The 26,350-nt window shown below is 39.8% G+C and overlaps 3 protein-coding genes across 4 annotated transcripts; 1 reads left to right on the top strand and 2 right to left on the bottom strand.

Annotated features, from left to right (window-relative positions):
- Positions 1 to 2,904: 2,904 nt before the first annotated feature.
- On the top strand, positions 2,905 to 6,420 carry LOC116204803 (pectin acetylesterase 12-like). The gene is made up of 12 exons (XM_031537150.1): positions 2,905 to 3,449; positions 3,926 to 4,008; positions 4,104 to 4,233; positions 4,338 to 4,411; positions 4,534 to 4,620; positions 4,721 to 4,845; positions 4,944 to 5,004; positions 5,153 to 5,206; positions 5,323 to 5,400; positions 5,511 to 5,616; positions 5,704 to 5,849; positions 5,965 to 6,420. Exons 1-12 carry the CDS (start codon positions 3,260 to 3,262, stop codon positions 6,070 to 6,072), a joined length of 1,242 nt encoding a protein of 413 aa, XP_031393010.1. The 5' UTR covers positions 2,905 to 3,259; the 3' UTR covers positions 6,073 to 6,420.
- A 3,700-nt stretch (positions 6,421 to 10,120) lies between these two features.
- On the bottom strand, positions 10,121 to 11,822 carry LOC116193088 (transcription factor MYB61-like). 2 transcript variants are annotated; one of them, XM_031521849.1, is made up of 4 exons: positions 11,570 to 11,821; positions 11,349 to 11,478; positions 10,771 to 11,254; positions 10,121 to 10,644 (listed from the first exon to the last, which is right to left on the bottom strand). In XM_031521849.1, the coding sequence occupies exons 1-4, from the start codon at positions 11,700 to 11,702 to the stop codon at positions 10,429 to 10,431; spliced, it is 963 nt and encodes a 320-aa protein (XP_031377709.1). In that variant the 5' UTR covers positions 11,703 to 11,821; the 3' UTR covers positions 10,121 to 10,428. The 2 variants fall into 2 exon arrangements, with proteins under 2 accessions (XP_031377709.1, XP_031377704.1); XM_031521844.1 differs by having other exon boundaries at positions 10,121 to 11,254; positions 11,570 to 11,822.
- An 8,457-nt stretch (positions 11,823 to 20,279) lies between these two features.
- LOC116195055 (transcription factor PIF3-like) lies at positions 20,280 to 25,112 on the bottom strand. The gene is made up of 8 exons (XM_031524024.1): positions 23,354 to 25,112; positions 22,176 to 23,259; positions 21,971 to 22,072; positions 21,801 to 21,866; positions 21,390 to 21,455; positions 20,833 to 21,288; positions 20,630 to 20,733; positions 20,280 to 20,538 (listed from the first exon to the last, which is right to left on the bottom strand). Exons 1-8 carry the CDS (start codon positions 23,443 to 23,445, stop codon positions 20,535 to 20,537), a joined length of 1,974 nt encoding a protein of 657 aa, XP_031379884.1. The 5' UTR covers positions 23,446 to 25,112; the 3' UTR covers positions 20,280 to 20,534.
- Positions 25,113 to 26,350: the final 1,238 nt, after the last annotated feature.

Consider the following 26,350-nt stretch of genomic DNA (forward strand, 5'->3'; position numbering starts at 1 on the left):
TCGGCCGCAGATGGCCAAGCTTTATTACTCAATAGAATAGGAAACTGTCTGTTGATTAATAGTCCACACAAGAGATATATCTTTGCAGCTGCGAGTGTTGATTAATATCATTTCACACGTTAATTCGATATCTTTGTAACTTAAATTTTATGACTTTACAAGTTTGTAAAAGAATAAATAGAAATTGGGACCGCATTGATATGAGGACTGCAAGGAAACTGAATTTCTTGTTTCGTGCAATATGCAAACAAATGAGAGTAGTGACATGAAGAAGGAGCGAACCAAATGGACCAAAGAGACAATTACGGTCGGCTCGGGCAATATATATCTTCAGGTCATCCCATCAAGGTTGTTCGCTCTCGTTACCGTGCGTTTAATGCAGCCTGATGTTTTCATCAAGCTGGATTTTAATGGGGTCATGAGTTTTCTTTGTTATGGGATCTAATTCTAATCTAAAACATTGTTTAATAGAGAAGAGAACATAGTTGCTGGAGCCAAGGATGCAGATCGAGGAGGAATGTTCAAGGATGGATGGATGGATGGGACCAATTAGGGTTCACGTGAAGAAACTACAAGATAAAAAAAAAATCTTTTTATAGTATTTAATAAACAAATAAATTAGTAAATGATTTTTTGTTTATTCTTTTTCCGACATATATCTTGATATTCAGAAATTTAATGGGTCTCGACTAATTCAGTTCGATCTGAGTCGATCCATTAAGAGATAAAACTCTCACAATAAAATTTTTTCTCCATTCACGTACAAGACTCGAACTCGAAATTTTATTTAAAAGGAAACAAATGTCGAAAATCGCCTCGATGATGGTGAATGAATTTTTTTTTATTTACAAAAAAAAATATGAATATTTGTTTGGGTGATTCAGAGGATTTAGGGTTGATGGGGATGTTGGATCTTTTTCCCACTGGATCTTGTCCCTAGTTCTGGCTTGCACGTGATCCTCTCATCATGTTAATGCATGTTCGATTGGCTCCCGCGCTCAAATTCCGCGGGAGAGCTAATTTTTTTCATCGTACGACAAAATAAAATATTAATAATATACCAAAAAAATTAAGATGTTAAATAATAATATAAAGATTGATCTTTATAGACATACATATTGTTGCCAGAAGACATTGTTGCGTTTATCAATCAATTATTGGAATCGGAATACAATGCAACGCTACAACTTAATTGTTATTATTATCTTCTTCTTCTTTTTTTCTTTTGTACTGGGCTTCGGCCCCGTTAAGGCTTAAAGTACCAAAAAAAAGAAGAAGCTTAATTGCTATTATCGACTGATGAGGCCGGTTTTCGATTCACAAGACGGAGGCTCATTACAAAACCTCAACAATATTTCACCATTAATCCCGCAAATATTAGCATATTCAGAAACCCCAAGATTACAGCTGATGTCATAAGGATTCGGGCCGATCCGATGCTCGAGCTAGTCTATCACGGACTTAAGTTGTATGCAATTAATTATGCTAGTGGGTCCAATACGTATAGAGAGTAGAATAAGGTCAGCATCATCAATCTCGTTATAACTGGGACTTAGTTAGAGAGATGTCCTGCTTCCGAGAGAAAAAATGATACTAAGCATTCCAATATCAACTAATTGGTCCATTAGCTTACCATGTGCCTACCCATCCGATATTACGACTTCTTTCGATGTGGATTGCCTTTGGATATGTGTCGAGTTCTGTGGGGCCATATACATAAATATTGATATATACATCCAGACGAATGGGGACTAAGGATTATGTGTAACATGTGTAAGGAGGTTGAGTGAGTGAAAGGACTGGCCTTGTGGGATCGATATGGGGCCTGCTGGCCTTAGACGTTTTTGAGTTGAAAATTGGGTCCGTGCAAATAGGAAGGAGAAGAGGCCAGCCAGCCAGCACAAAAGTTGGTTGTCGCGCCATTGTCAAAAATGTGGGAAGCTCTCGTTCACTTTCGAACACTCCAATAATTCCATGCCGTGGAGCTCTCAAACTCTCTCCAAGTTGCTCACAAAAGTTTTGTGGCGAAAAATGTGGCCAATCTAATTGGAATTGAAGCTTCCCCTTTCCACTCTCCTTTAATTTTTCTTCCCTCTCTCTCTTTGATTGTCGGCAGGCTCGATTTGCATAGTTCCCTTTGGAAGTGGATATATGCCTCCGCCTTCCTAACGCTCTAAACTTACCGACATGTTCGCGGGTCACTACGATCGATACACTCTCGTATTCTAATCTCTCGGTGACCTTGACGATCGACGTGGACTTACTACCGATAGACTAATATTATAGGAGATTAGTCTCGATCATAACTCTCCTGTAAAACGGCAAAATATCCTTAAAACCGTTTAGTTCAATCTGTTCATTTTAAAGGTGGGTTTGATAATACACCTATACAAATAACATTTGGTAGCATCACGTTTGTCAATGGGTGCAACATCTATCTCGCATCTCCGGATGTATATGCCCCCACGGAGTGAAAAGCAACATAGACCGGGGTTCGCACGATAGGTTGTTATATATACCTAAATGATAATTTTATGGTGGTTTGGCGTGTAAGAGGGCTGTGATATCAGAAGAAGTAGAAAATAAACTTTAGTAAGAAAGAGATTTTAGTGCAGTGACATAAGAGATCAATTCAAAATCAAGAGGTTTTGAATTTGATTATTTACGAGTAGGACTCGTGTACCTCTTTATTTCTCAACTTATTTCAATTTGTCTTGACATATTTATTTCAATTTATTTTCTATCATTATCCTTACCTGTCTTACCATAGAAATGAAAAGAAATTATTTATTTTATTATTTTTTTTTTTATGAAAAAAAAGATGGACTTTATTGGCTGCAATCCAATATAAGATTCCAAATGTGCCATCGGACAACATATATATTACCAATCAAGAAGTCCCGGCAGCTCTGTTCTTCCCCACCACCAATATTTTCCCTCCCATTTTCTCTCTCATTCTCTCTGTCTCTGTCTCTGTCTCTCTCTCTCTCTATGATACAGCTAAACACATTCCTTACAAGCACTTAATACTTATCTTTACCATTAATTAATATAAGGGCCTTGCACAAAGAGGGGGAAGAGAGATTTTCTTTTCCTTAAATGCTCACTCCCATTAAGGGATATCAGTTAATGTAATGCAGGTTATATCTACAACACACAGCTTGCTATTTCACTGCAGCCATAATAGCAACGTTTGAAGCTTTTTTGCATCTTTTGTCATCCGGGTGAGTGAGTTCCAGTGAGCTAACCGGGAAAAAAGATGAAGCTTTTGTGGTTCTGGGCAGTCATAGGACTTGTCTTAAGTGAATGTGTTTACGGGTTCGAGTTTCTTGATTTCAATGTGACCGAGGAGTCGTATGTGGAGACCATTGATGGAGTTGCTTCCCAGGCCAACAATGCTCTCTTGGTCGGGCTGACTCTCATTCGGAGCGCCGGTGCTAAAGGAGCAGGTACAATATTTCCCATATTCTGTCCTAAAATTCCACGGATTCATTCGGGTACTGCTCGCGAATAGATTGTGAGAGATGTGGCGGAATGTTGGACGGGTTCTTTCTTTATGTGATAGCTAGTGAGCTTTGCACGGTGGATTTCTCTTTTAATTCAGGATGAATTCATTTTTGTCGATGGCTATGTTTCGGTAATGGCCTCTTCTGATGCATGTTCATGGTGTTTTTGATGTTTGATTTCTTCACTGAACTCGTTGCTCTGTGTCTCTTAGTCCCTGTTGTATTCTACCAATATAATAGTGGCATACAGCACGAGGTTCCCGCGAGCCTGTTGGATGTTCTTCGTAATTATCGAGTTTTAGTTTATTAAATGATTTGGAGATATATTTATTTGTGTTTTCACTTAGTTATGTGGTGTCTCAGTCAGTAGAACTCGTCCCGCGTCCAACCTAATTAACTTGCCTTCTTATCTTTTTCAGTCTGTCTTGACGGAACACTGCCGGGCTATCACTTGCACCGAGGATATGGCTCCGGAGCAAATAGTTGGCTCATCCAGTTGGAGGTTGGCCAGCTCTGCTTCAGCAGCTTTAAATTCTCCAAAATGCAAACGTAACTAGTTCTTGTAATAAATTTGACAATCGTTGCACATCTTGGCAGGGTGGAGGTTGGTGCAATAATGTTCGATCTTGTGTCTACCGTAAGACGACCCGGCGAGGGTCATCCAAGTATATGGAGAAGCAGCTTCCATTTACGGGAATATTGAGTGACAAAGCCGAAGAAAATCCAGGTCTTGTTCGATTCTTCTGCATATGGATAGAATTCTTGAACTTCCACCGCATCTATGTTTCGTGCTATTCATGTTAAAGTTATGTTACCTGTGAAACTCTGCAGATTTCTTCAACTGGAATCGAGTAAAGCTCCGGTACTGTGATGGCGCCTCTTTCTCTGGGGATGGTGCGGATAAGGTTATTGAGTTATAAATAACAAAATCTAAATTCTGGTCTTTAAATTTTGGTAGATATCGCTCTAGTCCGTGCAGATTGTTTTCTTCATACAGATGATAATTGTAATGTTTTATATCATTTAGGCTGCGCAATTAGAGTTCAGAGGACAAAAAATATGGTTAGCCGCCATGGAAGAGTTGATGTCCAAGGGAATGCGAAATGCTAACCAGGTTAGAGAACTTGCTTTATTCTTCTGTTAAGGCATTTGTACGTCTAAATTCTCTCTTGTATAGGTTATTCATCTCGTCTTTCTTCCCCCTTCCCTTACAGGCTCTACTTTCGGGCTGCTCTGCCGGGGGTCTTGCTTCTATACTACACTGTGATGAGTTCAGGGCCTTATTTCCTGGATCGACAAAAGTGAAATGCTTGAGCGATGCTGGACTATTCCTCGACGCGTAAACATTTACTAGCATTTTTATGCGGTTACTTGCTCTGCCCAAGTAAGGCCTTAAAGTTCTTTAGCTTGAAACTTGGTTCATTTATATGAATGCAGGACGGATGTTTCGGGAGGGCACACTCTCAGAAACTTCTACAATGGTGTGGTCGGATTGCAGGTATGCTTGAACGTCAATGACGGCATTGAGAATAAGATTTTCTCTTCGTATCCGAACCAACCAACCTATGTCTTTTCCTGCTGCTTGAGAGTTTCTTGTTCCATATCTGCATTGTTCTTCTTGTGACACATCGTTTGGGATCTTGTAGGGAGTTAAATCTACCCTTCCTCGTACATGCACTAACCACCTCGATCCAACATCGGTAAAAACTCTCGTTCTTTGTTTGGAGCATTGGCTTGGTTTTATTAAGATATAATTACACGGATGGGTTCACCGGTTTAATTCTCTGTTGTCATTATCTCCATCGGATCCTTTCAGTGCTTCTTCCCTGAAAACTTGATCTCAAGCATCAAGACGCCGCTGTTTATTCTCAATGCAGCCTACGATGTGTGGCAGGTAATGACTTGTGGAATTGAATGCTAAGTTCATAATCGTCGAAGTACAAAAGTTATGTGATTTCACTTTGAAAATCGCAAATTAAGTCTGCTTTTTAAAATCGAATTTAGATCCAAGAAAGCCTAGCTACACCGGCAGCAGATCCTCAAGGCCATTGGCATGAATGCAGAAAGAATCACATGAAATGTTCTGCATCACAGATTCAGTTTCTGCAAGGTCAGTTGCACTTTGGATTGACAATTACGTTCAGTTCTAAAACATGGCAACCTTTTCTCAGTCGGTCAGGGGAATATGTTCTTGCAGGCTTCAGGAATAGGATGCTGAATGTGGTAAAGGACTTCGCGAAGTCTCCACAAAATGGGCTCTTCATAAACTCGTGTTTCGCTCACTGCCACTCCGAGAGGCAGGACACATGGTTTGCTGACAATTCACCTGTCATCAGGAACAAGGTAACAACTAAGCACTCTCCATAGTTCATTAGATTGCATATTATCGACCGGAAACCGTGTCTATTGTGGAACCAATGGTGATGGTGGTGATGATGATGATGATGATGATTTGCAGGCAGTAGCAACAGCAGTCGGAGACTGGTACTTCAATCGAGCGGCTGTGAAGGCCATCGACTGCCCCTACCCATGTGACAAAAGTTGCCACCACCTGGTCTCCAAGTAGTAGGCCCGCTCATAACTGGGGACGAGTGCTTGCTCATGTTTATTGACCAAACCATTTCTTCTCAATTGATCATTGCGATTCATATCTTCATACAGAAGATAATTAAAAACAAGGAGATGTGGCTAGGAAGTGCAAGTAAAATGCGCTCCGCCCAGCCTTTCAGTTCAAGTGTAAGATTTTATGTCTCTGTCAGGCATATTCACTATTTTCATGCAGAGATCAAATTACTTTGTGGAAGAATATGAACAAGGATTCGGACAATCCCAGTATTCGTCTATTTGAATAGACTACTTAATGTATGGAGCTGTTTATTCAATGGTATTACAAGAGAATAGTGTATGTCCGTAACTTTCCTGTCAGAGAAGTATGCAGAAACATAGAATTGGAGGGCTTAGTGAAACATCTTGAGATTCGATTTATAGTACATTCACACCGACTTATCGAGGGCCTATGATTTCGTTTTCTATCAACCGATATCTGCAGCAACTATTAGATCTTTGGAACATAGAGTTATACGGTACAATCAATAGGCCATCTGATGTAGACAGTTAATCAATAGGCTAAATTAAAAAGGCTAATCACCCATCAAAAGAGGGTATAGCGTAAAGGCACTCCATCAGCCTTGTAATTAAGAGATTCCAGATTTGATATTCAGTGGGATTATCTATGCCATTTATTAATTATGAAGATTTCTATTTTATTGTATTAGGTTTACGGGCTTCCTTTGTAACCGAAAATTAAAAAACTAATCACCCTAGAGGATATCTTATTTTATATTATACTATTATTCAAGCAAGAGATAAATTTTGTAACAATCTCCTCATTTATATGATGGTTAAAAAATTTTAAAAAATAACCTTTTCTTTTTAATTTAAATATCATATAATTTAAAATAAAATAGAAAATTAAAAGATAATATTGTGCATTTGTATCTTTCCCTTCTCTTTCATCTCAATCTCTCAATCTCTCCTTGTATTGTGCTCATCTCTCATTTCTCAATCCTATATTCTATCATATTACTTTTTCTTTTTTTACGCCTTTCGCGTGTAACCCGGGTACTCTATAGTATTAGTTATGCATCATCAACATTGATAATGTATAGGAGATTCTGCAAATTTGCAACAGAAAAAGGCAATGCTTTGACAATATTTTACTTCCATGTAAAATCACGTTTCATGTTAATTTCGGGGAAAAAGGAATTATCAGAAATTTGGAAGCAATAGAGTAGAGAGAGGATAAAATTTCTAAACCTGCGCACTTCCATTCTCACAGCCCAATCAGATTTGTTTCGTTTTCCGTATGTGCATCACTTGACTAATTCGGATTCGAATTGGATCACCCATTAAAAAAGAAAACTCTCTCTATCGTGAATTTTCTTTATTCATACTCGAAACTAATACTTTATTTATAAGAAAGAAGCGTGAAATCACTGGTCCATCTCATGCTTGTAGCCCAATGAGATTTTGGTTCCAATGCACATCAAGCTTTCTCCTTTATCTAAAAATGAGTGGGGAGGATAGAGTTGACATTTGTCAAACATTATTGGTGCAATAGAAAGAAGATTCCTTGTTTCATTATTATCAAACTCAATTAATCTGCGAAAAATTTGCCCAATTGATATAAATATGGCCGTATACTATATTGTCTAGGTCTGATTAACTAGGACATTAAGGGCAAATTAACAATTATTAATTATATTTATTTTTCTTTCACAAATTGTATATTCACTCCAATCGTGGTTTGATTAAAAAAACAGACACGTCTTCCACAAAAATCATTGGGCCGTGGGCAAGAACCATCCAATGATTAGGTTCACATGCATTTGAGCACCTTCTTGAAATGATTTAGCCTGAAAAAACACAAAAATGCTAAATCCTCTTAAATAATGTGCCTAAAAATCTCTATAATTCAAAATCTCACTCATATCGATTAAATAGTTTTGAATATTGTATAAATTACAACTTGGGCCATTGAGAGTGGAATTTTAAATTAGATTGATTATTAGAAGGATATATCAATACTAAAAAAAATATTCTTGAAATGCGTTCCATGGCACATATATTATATATATATATATATGTATATATATAGCTTGCCCATTTGTATATATAATAAATTTTATAGGGCACTACTAGCACGATGGTCTAATGGTTAAACATCAAGCGCTCCACTTGAACATCACGAGTTTGAACCTCACTGAGAACGTAGAGTTCGCTACTATGTGGGTGTATTATGGGATGGCAGTGGCCGGCCCATAATACTTGATCTAGTGGGTCTTGGACTTAATTCACTAGTGTGTTGGTGAGGCTACGGTGATCAAGTTGAGCTAAAATCTCAGCGAGCTATGGCGAAAAGAACATTCCGTGGCGGTTAGATTCCCTTAATTGGGACAGCCACAGCGGGTTAATAACCCGACCTAGCCTTTTATTCACCAAAAATAATAATTTATAAGGACATATTAAATTAATTGTTTATTATCAATATAATTTGATTCTAATGGTTCGATGTTTATTTTCTTAAATAAGATATTTTGTTCGAATCTTATAAATAGAGAAAATCTATGATTGGTCGGGGTTGTTGGGCTTTCGTGTCACACCGAAAAAAAAACTATTATTACTACTACTACTATTATCATTATTACTATTATTATTATTCTTTTTTTTGGCTTGGAAAGGTAATTATTATTATTATTATTATTATTATTATTATTATTATTATCTGTTTTGTTATATTTTACACTAGAAAATAGCGAGAACAAGACAAATATTTCTTTGGTACGCGCACATGCGGAGATACGGCGTTGCTGGTGTTTATATACGTATCTATATTACACACTGATTTTTATTTATAATCTTATTAATAATTAATTATCTATTCTTATTTGTATTTGAGATATATATATATATATATATATAAATAAAGTTTTATATATAATATAACCCTGAATAATTTAGTTGATGTTCCAAGACATATATGGCATGCTTTACATTGCAGGATTTTGCTTATCTGTCAGCCGAGCAGATTATTGATTTCAACCCCAAGGAAAAGAAAGATTATGAATTAATTAAGATTGGGATTAGGGTTTAGAGAGAAAGCCGACAATTCGATTGTCCTTTTCAATTTTTACACTTTCTTGATTATTATTTTTTTCCGTAGTTATAAATAATATATGCAATTAGAGCAAACTTTATTGTATACATGCATGCCAGACTAGTGTCAATGCTGACAATTAGGATAATGAAAAAATAATATAGCGAATGAGTTTGCCCAAATCATATATATATATATATATATATATATATATATAATTTTATAATATTTCATGGTTCGTTTTAGCATTCGTCATATGCAAAGAACGAAGTCTGGTGTTTCGTGAAATGTTAAGGGTTTTTGCCAAATCAAATTAAAAAGTCAAGAATTCAAATTGAAGACACCGTGATACAAGAAATATCGTAACGACCACGAGTAATATAGACGTGGTCTCGGGGCAACGGCCTTGTATTTTCTTGTGCTTCAGCATCAAGGGTAGGCCCAATTTATCTTTAGCTGATTTCCCCCATGAAATGAACATGGTTTTAAGGACAAAGCTCATTACAAGGGCAAATCCTCTCCACATAAATGAATGGATGCTAGGCAAGCTAATTCGCTCTGCACTCAAATATCCCGTTTCGCTTGAGCAGTGTCCGATTTTGTCGATGTGCAAGTAAAAAGTTTCTTAAACGGATTAGCCAGGACAAGGCCGGACTAGTCGGTGTTAAAGTTTGCGGATAAGTGGAAGGAAACGGGTCATATATCAAAAGGTGAAAACAATCTCTATCAAATGGTGGTAGGGAAAGAGACCCTTTTGCTAAGAAACAGTGATCCTGGAGAAAGAATTGCATGTAGAACTTCCACGGTTTGTGTCGAGTGTGAAAAGGACCGTCGGGAGAAAGCATATTACAGCAAAATTCGAGTACTGTGAAGCTGTTGAGGAAAAAACATGGTGTCGACTGTCAATATTATTGTCTGGATCGAGTCACGGTCTCCACGGACCAAGACAAGCAACATGGATGAAAGAATGTGGATTTATTAACACGAAATAAAAGAATATTACAATCATACTGAACATATGGGAAATATGTAACATGTAACAGAGAAATGAAGAAGTGATTGAAGGCCTTATTTCTGTGATTCTGCTGAGGTAAATTCATGCACAATGGAGCAGCTATCAAGATCAACATGGTCTCGGTCCAATCTCGGATTTTTTGTTCTGCAGCAAACTAGAGCGAGAAATCGAATCTGTATGGGACTCATTTACAGTTACAAAATCGAACGGAAAGAAGAGAAAATGTTGAGTCTATATCACACCATGGAACTCTAAAGGGTCTGCCCAAATGCCAGAGCAAGTCTCTGGAAATCCTTACTGTGCGTGTTTGAAGCGGATTGCGGAAATCCTAATGTTTGAAAGTTTACTGTGTCAGGTTTGATGCCACTGTATGCTTGGGATTGCTCCGGGGATGAACTTCCTGTGACGAACGGTATTTGGAGATACTCAGACCATTTCGCATCTTCTACTAGAGAATGAACTTGTGCCTGCGGCAGTTTATCGAAATTTCCGAAATCCCATGAGAAGGGGGCATTGTCGTAGTAGCTGAAGGCACTATTGCAGGAAGAGGTCACGCAGGAGTTTTCAGAGGGAAGGCTGATCGAAGGCCTGACCTGAGCCGGAGTTGGTGGCATAGTAGTGGCAGAGAAACTGCTGGCAGGAGCAGTCACCAACTCTGTGGAGGTCGAGTTCGGGAGGACATTGAAGTCGAAGCCTAGCTGCCCACAGCTATTCTGGTTCGCCACCGAAAAGCTGCCCATATCGGGCCCGTAATTTAGCTGCTGGAAGGAGAAGTGCCTGAGCACGTCAGAAGGCTTGCAGGAGACATTATTGGAGCTCTCCGGGGCTGCTATGATATCATTGACCGGGCCAGAACTTGCTACTTGAGGCGGGAGCAGTAGTTTCTTCTCATTGCTTTTAACCATAGCGGACGGCGGCTTATTCTCGTTCTTATTCTCGGTCAAGACCTCGGAGAGAGGCTTGTGGGTGGTCGGGTCGATCCCACTCTGCTTCAACTTCTTCTTGATGCACGAGTTCCAGAAATTTTTTATCTCATTGTCGGTCCGTCCCGGCAACTGCGCTGCAATCTGAGACCACCTGCAACCCACCATCGAATCGATTAAGTCCGACAGAAGAGGTCACGTCAATCAAAAGAGAACTGAATTACCCGTTAACCAACCGACCGACCGACCTGTTGCCGAGAACAGAGTGGAGCTCAATGATGAGGTTCTCTTCCTGCTGGGAGAATGCACCTCTCTTCAGGTCAGGCCTCAGGTAATTGATCCACCTCAGCCTGCAGCTCTTCCCACACCTCTGCAGCCCTGCAGGCCACCATCCAAGTAATAAGGATTCATTACAAACATGATCGAAAAACTCAAAACGGATTAAGATGAAACCCTGACGATGAATTACCGGCAAGTTTAGGGACCGAACTCCAACATCCGTGGCCGTTCTTGGTGATGTAGTTGAGGAGCTTCTCATCTTCTTCAGGGGACCAGAGGCCCTTCCTCAGCTTCTGCTTGTAGCAGCAAGAGTGCCTTCCCATGCTCCCACCAAATGCTTCTGTAACAGAGACAGACAGAGAGAGAGAGAGATGAAGTGGCAGAATTGGGAGGATGGAACAAATTAATAGGAGGAGCCTTCTCCCTTCATTCAAGAAGTGTGAATTTCTCCATTTCTTGATTTTTTTTTCCCAAGGATACCTCGGCTTAATAGTCAGTACAAAGAAATAAAAATTTTAAATAACTAATTAAAATGGTTCAAATAGTCCCACAAGAATCGAATCTATAATCTCTCAATTAAAAAGCGAATATGTACGCCACTACGCTACACTCTCTTTTCTAATAGCTAATTAAAGTGTGAATTTCTCCCTTCCTGATTATTCTTTCATTTTCTTTATGGGATTCTTTTTTTTCTTTTTCATTTCAAATTCTGGTAATATGTCTTGACTTGGATAGTAGAAGAAAGCATCACAGCACGGTCATATACCATAACTGTCATGACATATACATGCAAACTCCCTAATACATCCGAGCCAAGTCGATGAGTTACTCTCAAAAGTCCACGTACCGTGTCCATGTCTTCACGTCGATGTAGGAGGATATCGGAAACTATGGTATCGGTAGGCTCTTGCTCGCATCTTTTCCGTGCACATAAATTACAGTAGAATACCCTCTCTAGAGAACAAGATCATGGAGTTCTGATATTGTATTAATGAATTGCTCCCATCAAGAAATTTGGAAGTCAGTTCATACAAAAGAAAAGGTAAGATTGATAGTGACATAGTGACTTTGTATATAGTCGGGCCAAATGTTTAATGATTTAAATTCACATTTTCTACCCTCATGCTCAAGAAATTGAGACCTTATTATATGGGCGTTGGCCCCCATTTTCAACAATATATATATATATATATATGTATGTATATGTATATATATGTTCGTTCCACCTGAAATGTTCCACAGGAACTCTCCAGCACACGTGTGTGGCAGATGCCAGGCATGCCAGGGCGCAGTCCTAAGATAGTTAGGTGGCGGAACCACCAGCCGTCCTCATCGATCTAATGGCATAGCGCTTCGGTCCCTAAGGTCCGAAAGGTTAGCCGGTGACTGGGTTTTCTTGAAGATGAGTAGGTTGGGTGCGTGATGATCGATTGAACTGCAGATGATGTCGCAGCCACAAGGGAATGGTCGCTTTGGTTCTCCGAACGTGCTCGTGATTGTTGTAGCCCGACTCTTAATATGAGACTGCTCGGAAGCTGGCCTCGAAGCTATCCACTTATGGTCCAAGGAGACCCATAAGATAGTGGGTATTTCAGCTATGGAAGTCAAGAGGATTAGGCTGGAACCCTAGCTTGATGGATGCCTTGACCCAAAAGCCAAGACTAGATGTGGTAGCCGATGGATCGATGATAGGGTGACCCTGGAAGGTCAATAGGGTTGCCTCAGAAGGCGTTTTAGTGCATGGAAAGTAAAGAGTGCGGGGAATTTAAATATGTAAGGTGTAAGTGCAATAAAGATAAAGATAGGAAAAGTAATATGAGTAGTTGATTGATGTACTGAAGAGGGGTATTACAATAAACAGACAGACTTATATAGGCTAAGCATGAGTACCGCCCAAGACAACAAAAAATGGGAAATAAATTACTAACCTAGGTAATTAGCTAACCCTAGGACTATGTGAGAAATAATTCACTTATTCGAAATATATTATTGATCTAAATAAAGCAATGAAATATAGTAAATGGAAATCCACCTATAGGTGAATATCCTACGAAACAAGCTCCAAGGAATCGTCCATGTACGTCCATAACCTCTTTCTTTTGCTACCATGTATATTCTCCATCCAATTTGGCATCTTCTAGTCAATCAAAATGGAATATATCTTTCTCCATTTATCCATATGCAATTTTCTATTTCCTCCATGGGATCATTTGCATGTAAGGAAATGAAAGCCAACAAATATGGACGAAATATGGCTTTAGCGTGGAAATAATCCACAACCGCCGCCCGCAATGCCAACTCTCATGCGATTGTCCAAGACGGGGGTTACCGCAGTTTTGGGTCGGGTTTCATCAATAATTCGATTATCGAGTATTCTCTTCACCGCTTCAGTTGTTACAATTTTACTCATTCCCGGGCTTTCGTTTGGACAAAATTGACTCCAAGTTGGCTGCTCCAACAAGGACACTAGTCGTGTTGGGGAATGGGTCCATATCTACTTTCATTGGCTTTTCGGCAAAAGTGAATGTTCCCTAATTGATCTTGTCTTGAATGACATTGCGCAAATTCACGCAATCTTTGGTTGTATGCTTCGAAGAACGGTGAAAACGACAAAAGTCTTTGCTCTTTAATTCTTCCGCCGTTGGGTGCTTGTGGTCAAGCCAAACTTAACCAAGCCCATTTTAAGAAGAAGATCGAAAATTTCCTTAGTCTTACAGACATCAAAGGAATAATATTTAACTTGGCCGAAGATGTTCGGCCTTTCATCTCATCCTTCTTTTGCTCGAACAAGAGATGGACATGCTACCGGTTTATTGGCAATTATTTCAGCTACACCGATCTCGTAATCCTCATTATAGTCGTCCCAAATAGCATGGACTCTCAGTTTATCCTCCAAGCGACCATATTTCTTCTCCGAATCTTCTCCGAGAAATCTCTCATAGTTGGCTGCCTTAGTTGATAACTCAAAGAAATCTCAGAAGTTCACATCTTGAAATTTCTTTTTCAGCCTTTGTTCAAAGTCGTTTTTTGCACATCCGAACAAATTCATATTTAGGAAGATATATTCGACACGTCTGCTTTGCCAGCTTGAATCGGGCAATATATTCTTCAATCCTCTCACCCGGCTTTTGAGAAAGATTAAACAAGTCGTTGAGAGTTGTCTCCGGTTGAATCTGGTAGAACTAGAGGTGAAATTTTGTCTCCATGTCCTCCCAACTCCTAACTGATTGGGTCGGCAAGGAAGAATACCAATTGAAGGTTGTGTTGGGAAGCGAATTGGAGAACAACAACAATGTGAGATAATCATTCCCAGCCACCTCGCTGCATTGGCTTGTGAACTTTACAATATGTTCGACAGACGATTGTGAGCTGTCACCTGAAAAAAAAGTAAACTCAGGTATCTTGAACCCTCTAGGAAATGGATAGTCTTGGTCCATCCACTCGGGATATGATTGACAGTAGATTGGTCTATCCACACGATTTAAAGTTACCCGTACATCTCTCAGATAAACTCTTGCAAGTCATTTTATCAATCTTTGGTAGCCGAGCTTCTTGTTGTACTGGCTGATTAGCTACTCGCAGTAGCGACATGGGTTGCGCCTGCTTTTGTTGAACCTGTAGCGGTAGCTGAGCTGGTAGGTGGGCAGTAGCAGCTAGCTGAGGCTGGTCAGCAGCTGGTTGTAACTGATTACTAGCTGGCTGCTGTACTGGCTGATTAGTCGGTGCTGCTTGCGTTGTTTGTGGTGCTTTTCGTTGTGGTCCAGCAGGATACATGGGATGTTGCTGCACTGGCTAATTAATGACAGCAGCTAGCTGGTTTGTGCTAGCAGTCGGTGGCATAGTCTGTTGTGGCTGATGCACTGCCGGCTGACTACCTAGCGGCTGAGAGTTCAGCTCGCACGTCTATTGGTTTCCCTGTGATGCCAAAAACGACACCGTTGGATTTCGTGATCAGATTCTGCCATATTGGGCTGACTGCAAAGGAATCTTCGCTTCCAGCTGGGCTGTTGATTGAGGAAAGAAAGGAGCCAAAAACAGAAATGATCTCATCGGCTCGGACATGTTGTAAGGAGGCTGAAAAGCCACTAACATATAGGGAGGCTGGCCATAGGGAAGATAACCGCCAGGATACGGAGTACGATCCCACCCGCCGTTGTATGGCCACGAGTGGCCATATTGTGATGAAGCTGCAAACCGAGACGGACTTCCCATCTCCATTCGCTCTACTTGATTCAACAACATTTGTTGTTGTGAAAAGCTTAAAGGCATGGGCTGGGGATCGGTTTCGCCGACTTCTCTCTTTTCGAGCTGCTTCTCTTGCTTTTTGTTGGCTTCTGTGATCTCCAACATGCGTTTAATCAAGATCTCGATATTTTTGGATTGTTTTTCCATTGCCTTCGTATTTTTCTCCACCACTCGAGATAGTCGATGGTTAACATCCGTCGAAGCAGCTGGACGTCCAGTGGCCGTTCCATCTCCAGTCGTGTTATGTTCGGCTGGCTTGCTGAGTGATGGGTCTTCAATACTCTTGTCATTCAGCTCCTCTCCGCTACGGGTTGGTGCATCCATCTTTGTAAGTTTCTTTGCTTGGGCGAGAGTCAGAACAGGCATACAATCACTGCACCTATGGGTCCCATCAAGCGTGCCAGAAAGTTTTTTCTCCCGAAATATTACGCGGGAACTTTCCGGCACACGCGCGTGGCAGTTACAATGCCAGGCATGCCAGGGCGCAGTCCCAAGATAGTTAGGTGGTGGAATCACCAGCCGTCCTCAACGGTCTAATGCGTAGCACCTCGGTCCCCAAGGTTCGAAGGATTAGCCGGTAGCTGGGTTTCCTTTGAGATGATTAGGTCGGGTGCATGATGATTGGTTGAACTGCAGACGATGTCGCGGCCACGAGGAAAATACTGCTTTGGTTCTCCCAATGTGCTCATGATTGTTGTTGCCCGACTCTTAATATGAGATGGCTTGGAAACTAGCCTCAAAGTTATCCTCTCACGGTCCAAAGAGACCCGCGAGGTAGTGGGTGTTTCGGCTACGAAAGGCAAGAGGATTGAACTATAGGTCAGAACCCCAGCTCGATGGACGCCTTGACCCAAAAGCCAAGACTAGATGTGGTAGCCGACGAATCAGCGATAGGATGACCCCGGAAGGTCAATGGGGTTGCCTCGGAAGGCGGTTTAGTGCATGGAAGATAAAGAGTGCGGGGAATTTAGATATGTAAGGTGCGAGTGCGATAAAGGTAAATATATTAAAAGAAATATGCACAGTTAATTGATGTGCCGAATGGGGTATTACAATAAAGAAATTCACTTATTACAATAATTATCTAGGTAATTAGCTAATCCTAGGACTATGCGAGAAATAATTCACTTATTTGAAAAATATTATTGATCTAAATAAAGCAACGAAATATAAATAAAATAGAAATCCACCTATATGTGAATATCCCACGAAACAAGCTCCAAGAAATCGTCCATGTACGTCCATAACCTCTTTCTTTTGCTGCCATGTATATTCTCCACCCAATTTGGCATCTTCTAGTCAACCAAAATGGAATATATCTTTCTCCATTTATCCAGTTATGCAATCTTCTATTTCCTCCATGGGATCCTTTGCATGTAAGGAAATGAAAGCCACCAAATATGGATGAAATATGGCTTTAGCCTAGAAATAATCCACAACCGCCGCCCACAATGCCAACCTTCATGCGATTGTTCAAGACAGGTGTTATCGCGATTTTGGGTGGGGTTTCATTAATAATTCGATCGTGGGCTGCGTCCATGGAGTCTTGTAGGATTTATTCGATCCATTACACGTCATAAGCCCAACTTACCGCGAAGTCCAGAAAATTGGTGTAAACAATGTTTTATGTTTCCTTAGTTGTCATATAAGTAGAAACGGTCAATGAATGTAAAAACATGTTTTTCCGAGGCAGATGTTATTATTGGAATTGAATATTCTTATTTTATGAAGCAATGCTAAAGAGACTTTTCTTATGTCTATGAATTAAAAGTCTACACAACTATTTTCACAAGTTATCTTCCGAGCGAATAATGACATGTTAATTTTGAGCGATTTGATTTTACATGAGCCAAATAAAAAAGCATGCAAATAAGTAATAATTATCGCGTATCGTAATTCAGTTGTATGATCGGGGAACCAACAATCTTGGGAAGATTAAGATGTGGAAGAAGTAAATATATACTAATCATATAAACTCGAAAGTACAATCATTTAGATCAAGTTTATTTAAGAAAATAAGATATAGATCTAGAAAATGTGACAAATTATGAAGCATTAATTGTGTATTAATAATCAGGGAAAAGAAAGGCGAGATGTAACTTATCGCTAGGCCCGTTACTCAAAAGCGCTAGCTGCTAGTGAAGTCATTGTGCCCTTATATTTAAATCCCAGGTCTGAGGTCTTTTCATTGTACAACCGATGTGGAATTCGCGGAGCCTCACAAACTCCCCTCTTTTTAACCCCAGCGTCCTCACTGGGCTCTTGGGCCAGGGTCCAAAACATAACTCCCATGGATTCGTGCTCGTGGATAGCCTCCAGAACACCTATCCGCGATCGCACATGGTTGTGGGCCAGAATCGGCTCTGATACCATATGTAACGTCGTCGTTGGATCCGTCACTCAAAAGTGCTAGATGCTAGTGAGGTTATTGTGCCGTACATATAAATTCCAGATCTTCCTCTTACATAACCAATGTGGAATTCGTGGGGCGTGACACTTGAAGAGACGCCACATCATCCTCATCGCCTTATTAAAGAGGATATGCTCAGAGAGGAAGAACCAAAAATGATTGAATTGGTGGGGAAAACATAAAATATTCTCTTCCTGGTTTAGTTTAACGTTCTGTATTTTTAAAATAGATCAATAATACAATCATAATAGGAAGAATATGGAGCAAGATAAATAAACACAAAGTCTCATATAGTTGACAAATTGTATAGATATTACTTACAGCGTCCAAATCCCATTGAAAAATACATCATCATCATCAGGGCAAGCCAACCATCGAGCGGAAATTAGTTTTTTTTTTTTTTTTTTTGTGAACTATGGGGCTGAAGCTCAAATGACATTAGTAAATAGAAATTAGAGGGTATAAAAACGAGGTATGGTGGCCCCAAATATATCGCCAAATAACAAAAGATTTACTCCAGGTGGGCAAATGCTTAGTCTATTAATTACAATTGGAAGTGTAAGCTCATAATTCGCTAATCAATCAGTACATAAATTTCCTTCACGATATACGTGCTCTATTACCACCGTCCACTCCCGATGGATAAACTGCCTAATATCTCGAACAATGGCATCATGGCAACCAGCATGCCCTTGAGGTGCTCTGAGAATCTGCGCCACCACCAGCGATTCACCTTAGATGATCATCCTTCGCAAGCCAAGATCCCAGGCCATGGCATATCGTGATAAGCGAAGTACGACTCTTGATCCCATTGAAAATAAAATAAAATAAAATAAAAAACAAGAGAGACAAATTATTTCCCCAGATATGTCATGGACATGGAGGAAAACTTCCTCCTTCCCCATTGGACTGATTTAACAATTCTCATATCACCATTTGATTTTTGTTTATAAAATGAAATACGGTGTATGATTTTTGTCTCTATGTTATCTCATCCTCTGTCACAATGAAGCTTCTTCAACCCTAGCAATGTCCTTATTCAGACATCCTTCTGGCTCCAAAGTTTATTTAAATGAGACATATCAATGGAAGATTCTCCATTGTTATCTGAAAACACCGTCTTGATTACATTATTAATCAAGGAAATGAGCTGTTTTTGTCAAGTCAACTAATGTGTCATATTTATTCCATTGTCCCTTTCCCCGAATCTCCCTAGACAATACTTTTCCGATGTCGCTATTTCTCTCGAAGTAACGTGAAATCGTATCCTGCTCACACCGCTTCCTCTTCTGCTCACCGCCATACGGTCTGTGTCTGTGCAAACTCGAGAATCTCAGAATTTTTTGGAGATGCTAAAAAAAAATCGCAGAAGTATCGCGGCTTTTGAATTCTGATCGGTTTTTTTCTTTTTCTTTTTAAATGAAAAAGAGGAAAACTGAAGGAATTTTGAAGAAGGGAGCAGAAGAGGTCCATTGGAGATAACATTTTTATTAATTAAAATGGCCCATAAACAGTGGTTTGGGAACATAAGCACATGGATACATCTTAATGAGTTTCAGTTGAATCACAGGTGAAACTCATCACTAATCTCTGTCCTGTCTAGACAAGCGAAGCGCATCACCATCATCAACCTTGCTTACCTTATCCGGATGATATCTCCAAAGCAATCATTTATTAGTTGAAAAATCTCTTCTTGTGATCCCCTAATGATCATCTTAGCCCTTTTCTCTCTAACCCACCTTCCGAGTATCGATACTGTTAGATGTTGATCGGGCAATAAATTCACGCCATTAACTGACTCCTCTTTCGCAGTCCATCAGTCTGATAACCAAAGAGAGGCAGCTCCAAAATGACTAAACAGACTAGCTTAGGACGGAATTGTCGGAACACAGGAACAATGAACGTGCTTAAATGCATAATCACGAGCTCAAGCATCGCCCGAGAGGCGGCCCCGACAACATAGTTGAAAGGTTTGAGTTTATCAACAATGGGAAACACGACAAGAACTAGGAAGTGTTGTCTCCTCCTTTACTCCTTTTGATCACATCAAACTATCAACTAACTATTTTGAGGGCTTTTCCAGTTTTAACCCAACCCATCATAATCAAACAACTCTGTTATGAATAATTTAACCCAACTTTCTCACTTTTGCTTTCTATGTGGGGAAGTTTAAATCTCGATGATGCGACTTTTGCAAGGCACTGTGAGTAGTACAGCAACATCTTCTCGTCAATTGAGAGAGGAATTATTCGATGCTAAATCTATACGATCGATGTTATTACTCCTTGAAAAGTCGATACTACACAAAGTGGATGGAAGACTGTCTGCTCTATCTAACAAAAAATTGTGAAATCCGTTATTGTACAACTCACACTCAAAATTTGGATACTGCAGAAGCTGCAGTTGTCCTCGACTACAGGGGAGAAACCAAAGCTTATGCATCAGGTTAATGTAAAATCGTTTCATCCCCCGACAAAAAGTTGATGAAAGTTGCTAATCATCACCTGAGCAAAGAAAAGCACCATTTCAGTATCTGTATATTCAGACAGACGAGTTCAATGTATACTAAGGCAGATGAAGCCTGCTGATACTTACAAACCAGTCGTTTTGGGCCTAGGGATGCTCCGGCTCGCTGGGTCAGCAAACCCTCTTGCATTCTTCTTATCCGAGCCCTGCCCACTACTTGAAACTACCATGGGCTGTCCAAATCCATTATTTGGTATTCAGCCTTGCACATTATCATCATGAAATAGGACAAAGCAGTAAAATCTCAAGACAAAATTGATGATTCAAACTACCTGAGAACTCAGGTGCTGTTTTGTCAAGTAACTGGAGTCAGTGTTTTGGGGAGACTGTTTGCTGATGCTCTGCACCGATTCCTTCCCACTCGAAACCGTTGCTGGGTCCTTTTCCACAGTTCCAGGCATTCCACATGCTTTGCTAAGCCCTGTTGCTGACTTCATCACAGGCCCACCCAAGAAAGGAACCAGAGGTGCGCGTGGCATTGGAAGAGGGAGCCCCTGACCATGAACACCGTACATGTGAAGGTTTGAACCTGCCATGCCATGCAAACCTGACATGAGGGGACCTGGGAAATGAGCCCCTTGCATGGTCATGTGGGGCATGCCTATTCCAAATTCCAGGTCACGTCCCATTCCCATTCCCATGTTTGGGAATGGGATATGTCCCATAGGTTGCAGTCCCGTTGGCAGAATCATAGGCGGCACGTAGAAACCACCTCCCATTGTCATCATCTACAATGAAATAATGTGCTGTCACAATGTCAAATAAAGAAGAATGGTACAACTATCTGACAAATAGGACATACAGAATGTCTAAAGAGAGAATCACTCACCTGTAACTGAAGTTTAAGATTCTTGCAATACTCAATGGCCTCATCAAGCATTGAAGCTTTATCAACCTATAAATGCCCAAAATCAAACATTAAGTTTGTTATTTGCAATAGTTCTCTTCACATGGAATCCCCTTTATTAAGAGAATGGCACATCGAAGAAAAGTACTTAGGACCAAATTCACAGTCCACATGGAATCCCCTTTATTAAGAGAATGGCACATCGAAGAAAAGTACTTAGGACCAAATTCACAGTCCATGTCCTATTTCAGTATTAATCTGTGCATGATTTCTTCAGAAATTAGTTCAACTCCATAATAAAGTAAATTATATGGCAGTAAGCTTATATGGAGAGCCGCACAATACAAGGCGGATAACGAGATTTAAAAGTTACAATAAGAAAAGATGTTCGACCTTGTTGCAGTTTGGGATTAGCTCTTGCAACACACGCATCTTTTCATTGATCCTGTCCCTTCGCCTCTGCCAACAATAGTCCAGAATCAGCGAATTTCAATGAAGAAGTTTGGCATGCCAAAGAAAGTTGTCTTCACATGCTTGGTGGTATCCACAATAATTCCGCTCACCCTTTCAGACAAGTTATGCACTTCCGCCGCTCGACTTCTCCTTGAAGGAGTATGTCGCGCAGTGGTTTGTTTGTTTGCACTGACCATCTCATCTCCAACATCCTAAGTTCAAATTCATATAGTTAATTGCTAAATAGAGCGATATAAGCCAAGAACATCAGGTGTTAATTTTGGAGGTGAAATGAGTTGAGAGTCTGAACCGTACTTCGCTGTGGCCCTCAGACTCCTCCGTCTCATGAGATTTCCTCTTCAAGCCATGCTTCAGATCATCTGAAGCTCTCTCCACACTGTTTCCCGAGCAAACAGAGGAGGTACCACCCAGAGGCTCCAGAGTCTTCTCACCATCCGCCAATCCTCCCTTCGTCCCACACGGGCGCTGGCTTTGATTGGAGAATTTATCCTCCTTCCCCTTCAAATTATCCTCTAGAATAACAGCTTCATTTTTTCGGGCAGAAACCGGCACCTTGTAGGACTTGCTCTCCGATAATTTGGGACCAACTCTTTGTCGTGGAACAGCACTCTGGTTAGAAGGGCCGACTCTCTTGCCTAGACAACTACGTGAAACAACTGGCTTTGAGTTGCTAGTATTGGTTGTATCGACGGCAGCATCCATATCCCTATTCCCCGCCTGTTCCATGCCCGACAAACCCAAGCTGCCCATCTTATGCTTGCTCTCATTGTTGCTTTTGACAATAACTGTGGGTCTTGCAAAATAGGAGAAATTCATCGCACTCGAGGTATTAATAGACGGGCCAGAGTCTGCCGTCTGCAACTTTAAGCATGAACCAGACAACTGGGATTGCAAGGGTAAGGAGGACGAGAACAATTGCATATTACTAGTTCTTGTTCTCGTCCCTCCCTCTAAACCATTGCCATTTTGCAGTGAGGTGAAAAAAGAGTCTCTACATAGCTGACCGTTACCAGTTTTGGCCACTGATCCGAAATTATTGCGCGCCGAGGTTTCATTCACCGCGACCCCCGGTAGTTCAGGCAAGAAATCTGAGGAGTAATCACTGTGCAATGACCCAGAGATGGGATAGCCCAACCAAGGCACCATATCATCGTCTTGATTCAAACTTATTTCAGCGGACGGGACAGACTCGGGGAACTCACTCAACTCGAAGCCGAGGTTCCCGATCTTTCCAGCTCTCACATTGTCCTCGCCGCCAAGTTTAGTTGTTAAGCTAGGAGTGTTGAGAGAGAGGCTCTTCTTGTCTCGAGGACTACATTGGCTTTGCATCCCAACTTGACCATTTTCCCAAGCCAACCCACCAAAACCACTCTCAGGCCTGCACATACCATAGGAAACATACAGAGGCAAAGATTGTTTATGCCCAGCGCAGCAGAGACACGAAGATAAGGAGGTTGAATCTGACTACTTACTCAGCAGAAGAATCAGTAGAACACGGGGTAAGTTTCTCTTGGGCGGAATCAAGCTTCCCCTTGGCCAATCGAAATAGCTCAAACAAAGGCATGATGAACCCAGAAGAGATGAAACAAAAGCTTGCAACTTTCACAGCTGTACACTATCTAGAAATCTCCCACTTCACAGCTTTCCATAGCAGAGAGCTCGACAGGACCCAAGGTTGAGGTTTTTGCTCAAACTAGTCTTCTTTCTTTCTGAAACGATTTTTCATAGTAGTCTTCTTAGCAAACTATTCCCCATAATAGTCTTGCACTCGCTTTCATTTATCTTTTAGCCCACCAAAAATTTTCACTATTTTATTTTAAGTCCCTTTATGAAAATTATAAAATAGAAGATGGAAAAAAATATTTTTTAGAAAAAAGAAAGACAGGGTAAAATTATAAATGGAAGGGTGGTGGGTGGCCACAGGGTTGGGCATGCCGCGGTTCGATTCGGAAATCATGTTGAAATAACAAAATAAAATGCTTCAATTTTTTGGCCTAGAAAATACTTCAACACAGTTCGAGGTTACAAGTCCTCAAACCACAATCACTTAAAATCGAATAAAATATAATCCCTTTTCCTATTCCGTTAACTTAATTTTTTCTTAAAAAATATATTAAATTAGATAGAAATAATTCGGCTTCATTGAACACAATTATAACGAGTCAAACGGTAAAAAAAAATAGTTCAGTATTTTTCTTATTTCATTTTTTAATTTATTTTTGAAAAATAAATTTAACTAAATTGGTTAGGTTCAGTAGACCATAATTAATCGGATTGAATACAACAAATTATTAAAGAATTTCTTTTTGTTGAAAAATCGCATTGAATTAGAATCAGTATGAGAAATTCGATTATTGTTTGTTAGATTCAATGGGACTCGAAGTTTAATTGGATTATTTTTGTTTTCTTTGTACACCCTAGGTCCCATCCCAACATTGACCACGCCCCCGGATAGTGAAGATGAGAATCACCATACTCATATAAAATATTTGGCTATTTTTTCTTATCACAAAGTGATTAACATTCGAATTTATCACTCAAACTTAATCTTTTTGTTTTAGTTTGACTCGAGCAAACCAAAGCGAACCAAGCCCACCTCCAAGGGCCCCCACACCATCACATTCTCCGTATTTTATATCCCGTTGCATTTTATTTGTGTTTTTCTTTTTATTTTTCAATTTATAAGTTTATGAAATGGACCTTAAATAAAATAGTAAAAGAGTTTCAGGGACTTTTTTTGGGTAATAGAGTTTTAGGGACTTTAAAAACAGATGAAAAAGTTTTATAAGACTATTGTGGGAAATATTTCTTAAGGAAGATTATTATGAAAAGTAGTTTAAAAAATAAGACTATATTGGGCAAAAACTTCCGAAAGTTTGAAAAAGTTCAGGACAACACGGCATTTTAAACAAAACACAGATGCACAGTGTTCGAACTCAGCAGGATTGAGGAGAAGGAGAAGAAGAAGAAGAGTAAATCTGCTACAGTTGCTTTACAAGTTACAAAAGGCTAAAACCCTTTTGTCTGTACTAATTAAATGTCCTTACCAGTAAGTTGACCAAACATCCCACAAAAAGAAAAATGGAAAAGAAAAAAAAATCTCGTGAGCGAGTTCTTCTAAGCTCAAAGACTCAACCTTTGCACTTTTTGGACGATGTAGTCTGTGATTTGGGGATGAACAGTCATGGGGAAGGCTGTGACAGAGAAAGGGAGGAGAGCCAGAGGGAGAACAAGATCTTGGGAAAGTCGGAGTTCCTCGAATCAAGCCAAAGCAGCGCCTATCCACATGCATTCATAGCATTGGCTCAGGGTCTTCGTGAACCATCAGAAAGGAAGCAAAAAGTTCGTCAAAAAGCTTTGTGAATTTTTGGCGAGAGGCTGAGGAAGAAAAAGAAGGAAGAACGAGGTTGAAGACTGAAAACGCCCTGCTGAAAGTCTGTCTTATATGCAGAGGACAACACACACACACACAGAGTAACAGAGAGGGACGAGGTTGGCGGTTGAATTATTATTATCAAAAGCTTTTCTTGGTTTTTTGCTACTTTAAGATTTTTTCTTTATTTGTAATAATAGATTTAGATTTAGCTTTTGGAGTGTGCCCATGTTAGATTTCAGATATGTGGAGTGGGCCACGCATGGCACTTGTGAGGATATAATTAACCCTTCATTGAAGATCTTCATGTTATAAAGAAATCTTGATCTTGCATCGTAGTAATGGTCCTCCGCACTTCTGGGAAATTTTTTATCATCCATTTCCAGACATGTCCTTTGGACACTTCAGACCGTCAGATCAGCACTGATCAGGTTCGATGTATTTGACCCGAAAAGGAGAGGAAATTTTTACATGGTATTTATTTTTGTCAATTGATTTTTTACTCATTTATGTTGTTTTTCATTTTCATTTTCGTTATTAGACTCTACCTCTTTTTAAATTAAAAAAAAGTAATGATATGTATCTGAAAAAGATTACGTGAATTAATGAGTCATTATCTTTCTCGTGATAGCCTATTAATTAGAATTATGAAAAAAAGAAAAAATAAAAGGAAGATTTCACACCGTCCAACTTTTGAGTTTTTCCCCAAAATAGTCTTATTTTCTAAACTATTTCCCATATTAGTCTTCCCCGCCAAATATTTCAGACAATAGTCTTATACTATCTTCCATCTATTTATAATTTCCCTGAAACTGTTTCTCTAGTTTGTTTTAAGTCCTTTTTAATCCTAAAAAATGGAAAATAGTAAAAAAAAAGTATAAAAGAGAGAGGGGCTGTGTAGGCCATAGGGTTGGGCATGTTGCAGTTCAATTTGGAATCATGCCAAAACAAAAAAAAAATACTTCAATTTGTTTGGCCTAAAATATACTTCAATTTGATTCGAATCTATAAATTCAAAACATAACCACTTTATGAGGAAAACTCAAATCAAGCATCATCACTTTTTTATTACAATAACCGAACTTTTTAAAAAATA

Source organism: Punica granatum, chromosome 1 (genome assembly GCF_007655135.1).
Source record: "Punica granatum isolate Tunisia-2019 chromosome 1, ASM765513v2, whole genome shotgun sequence".
NCBI lineage: Eukaryota > Viridiplantae > Streptophyta > Magnoliopsida > Myrtales > Lythraceae > Punica > Punica granatum.

Bases quoted from the DNA above. Each gene is read 5' to 3' on its own strand.
- LOC116204803 (XM_031537150.1), top strand. From the start codon at position 3,260: ATGAAGCTTTTGTGGTTCTGGGCAGTCATAGGACTTGTCTTAAGTGAA. The intron at 4,846-4,943 runs GTAAACATTTAC...ATATGAATGCAG, and splicing joins GCTGGACTATTCCTCGACGC to GACGGATGTTTCGGGAGGGC. The intron at 5,207-5,322 runs GTAAAAACTCTC...GGATCCTTTCAG, and splicing joins ACCACCTCGATCCAACATCG to TGCTTCTTCCCTGAAAACTT.
- LOC116193088 (XM_031521844.1), bottom strand. From the start codon at position 11,702: ATGGGAAGGCACTCTTGCTGCTACAAGCAGAAGCTGAGGAAGGGCCTC. The intron at 11,479-11,569 runs GTAATTCATCGT...GGTGGCCTGCAG, and splicing joins TTCGGTCCCTAAACTTGCCG to GGCTGCAGAGGTGTGGGAAG. The intron at 11,255-11,348 runs GTCGGTCGGTCG...GGTGGGTTGCAG, and splicing joins CACTCTGTTCTCGGCAACAG to GTGGTCTCAGATTGCAGCGC.
- LOC116195055 (XM_031524024.1), bottom strand. From the start codon at position 23,445: ATGCCTTTGTTTGAGCTATTTCGATTGGCCAAGGGGAAGCTTGATTCC. The intron at 22,073-22,175 runs GTACGGTTCAGA...ATTTGAACTTAG, and splicing joins AGTCTGAGGGCCACAGCGAA to GATGTTGGAGATGAGATGGT. The intron at 20,734-20,832 runs GTAGTTTGAATC...GGATTTGGACAG, and splicing joins AACAGCACCTGAGTTCTCAG to CCCATGGTAGTTTCAAGTAG.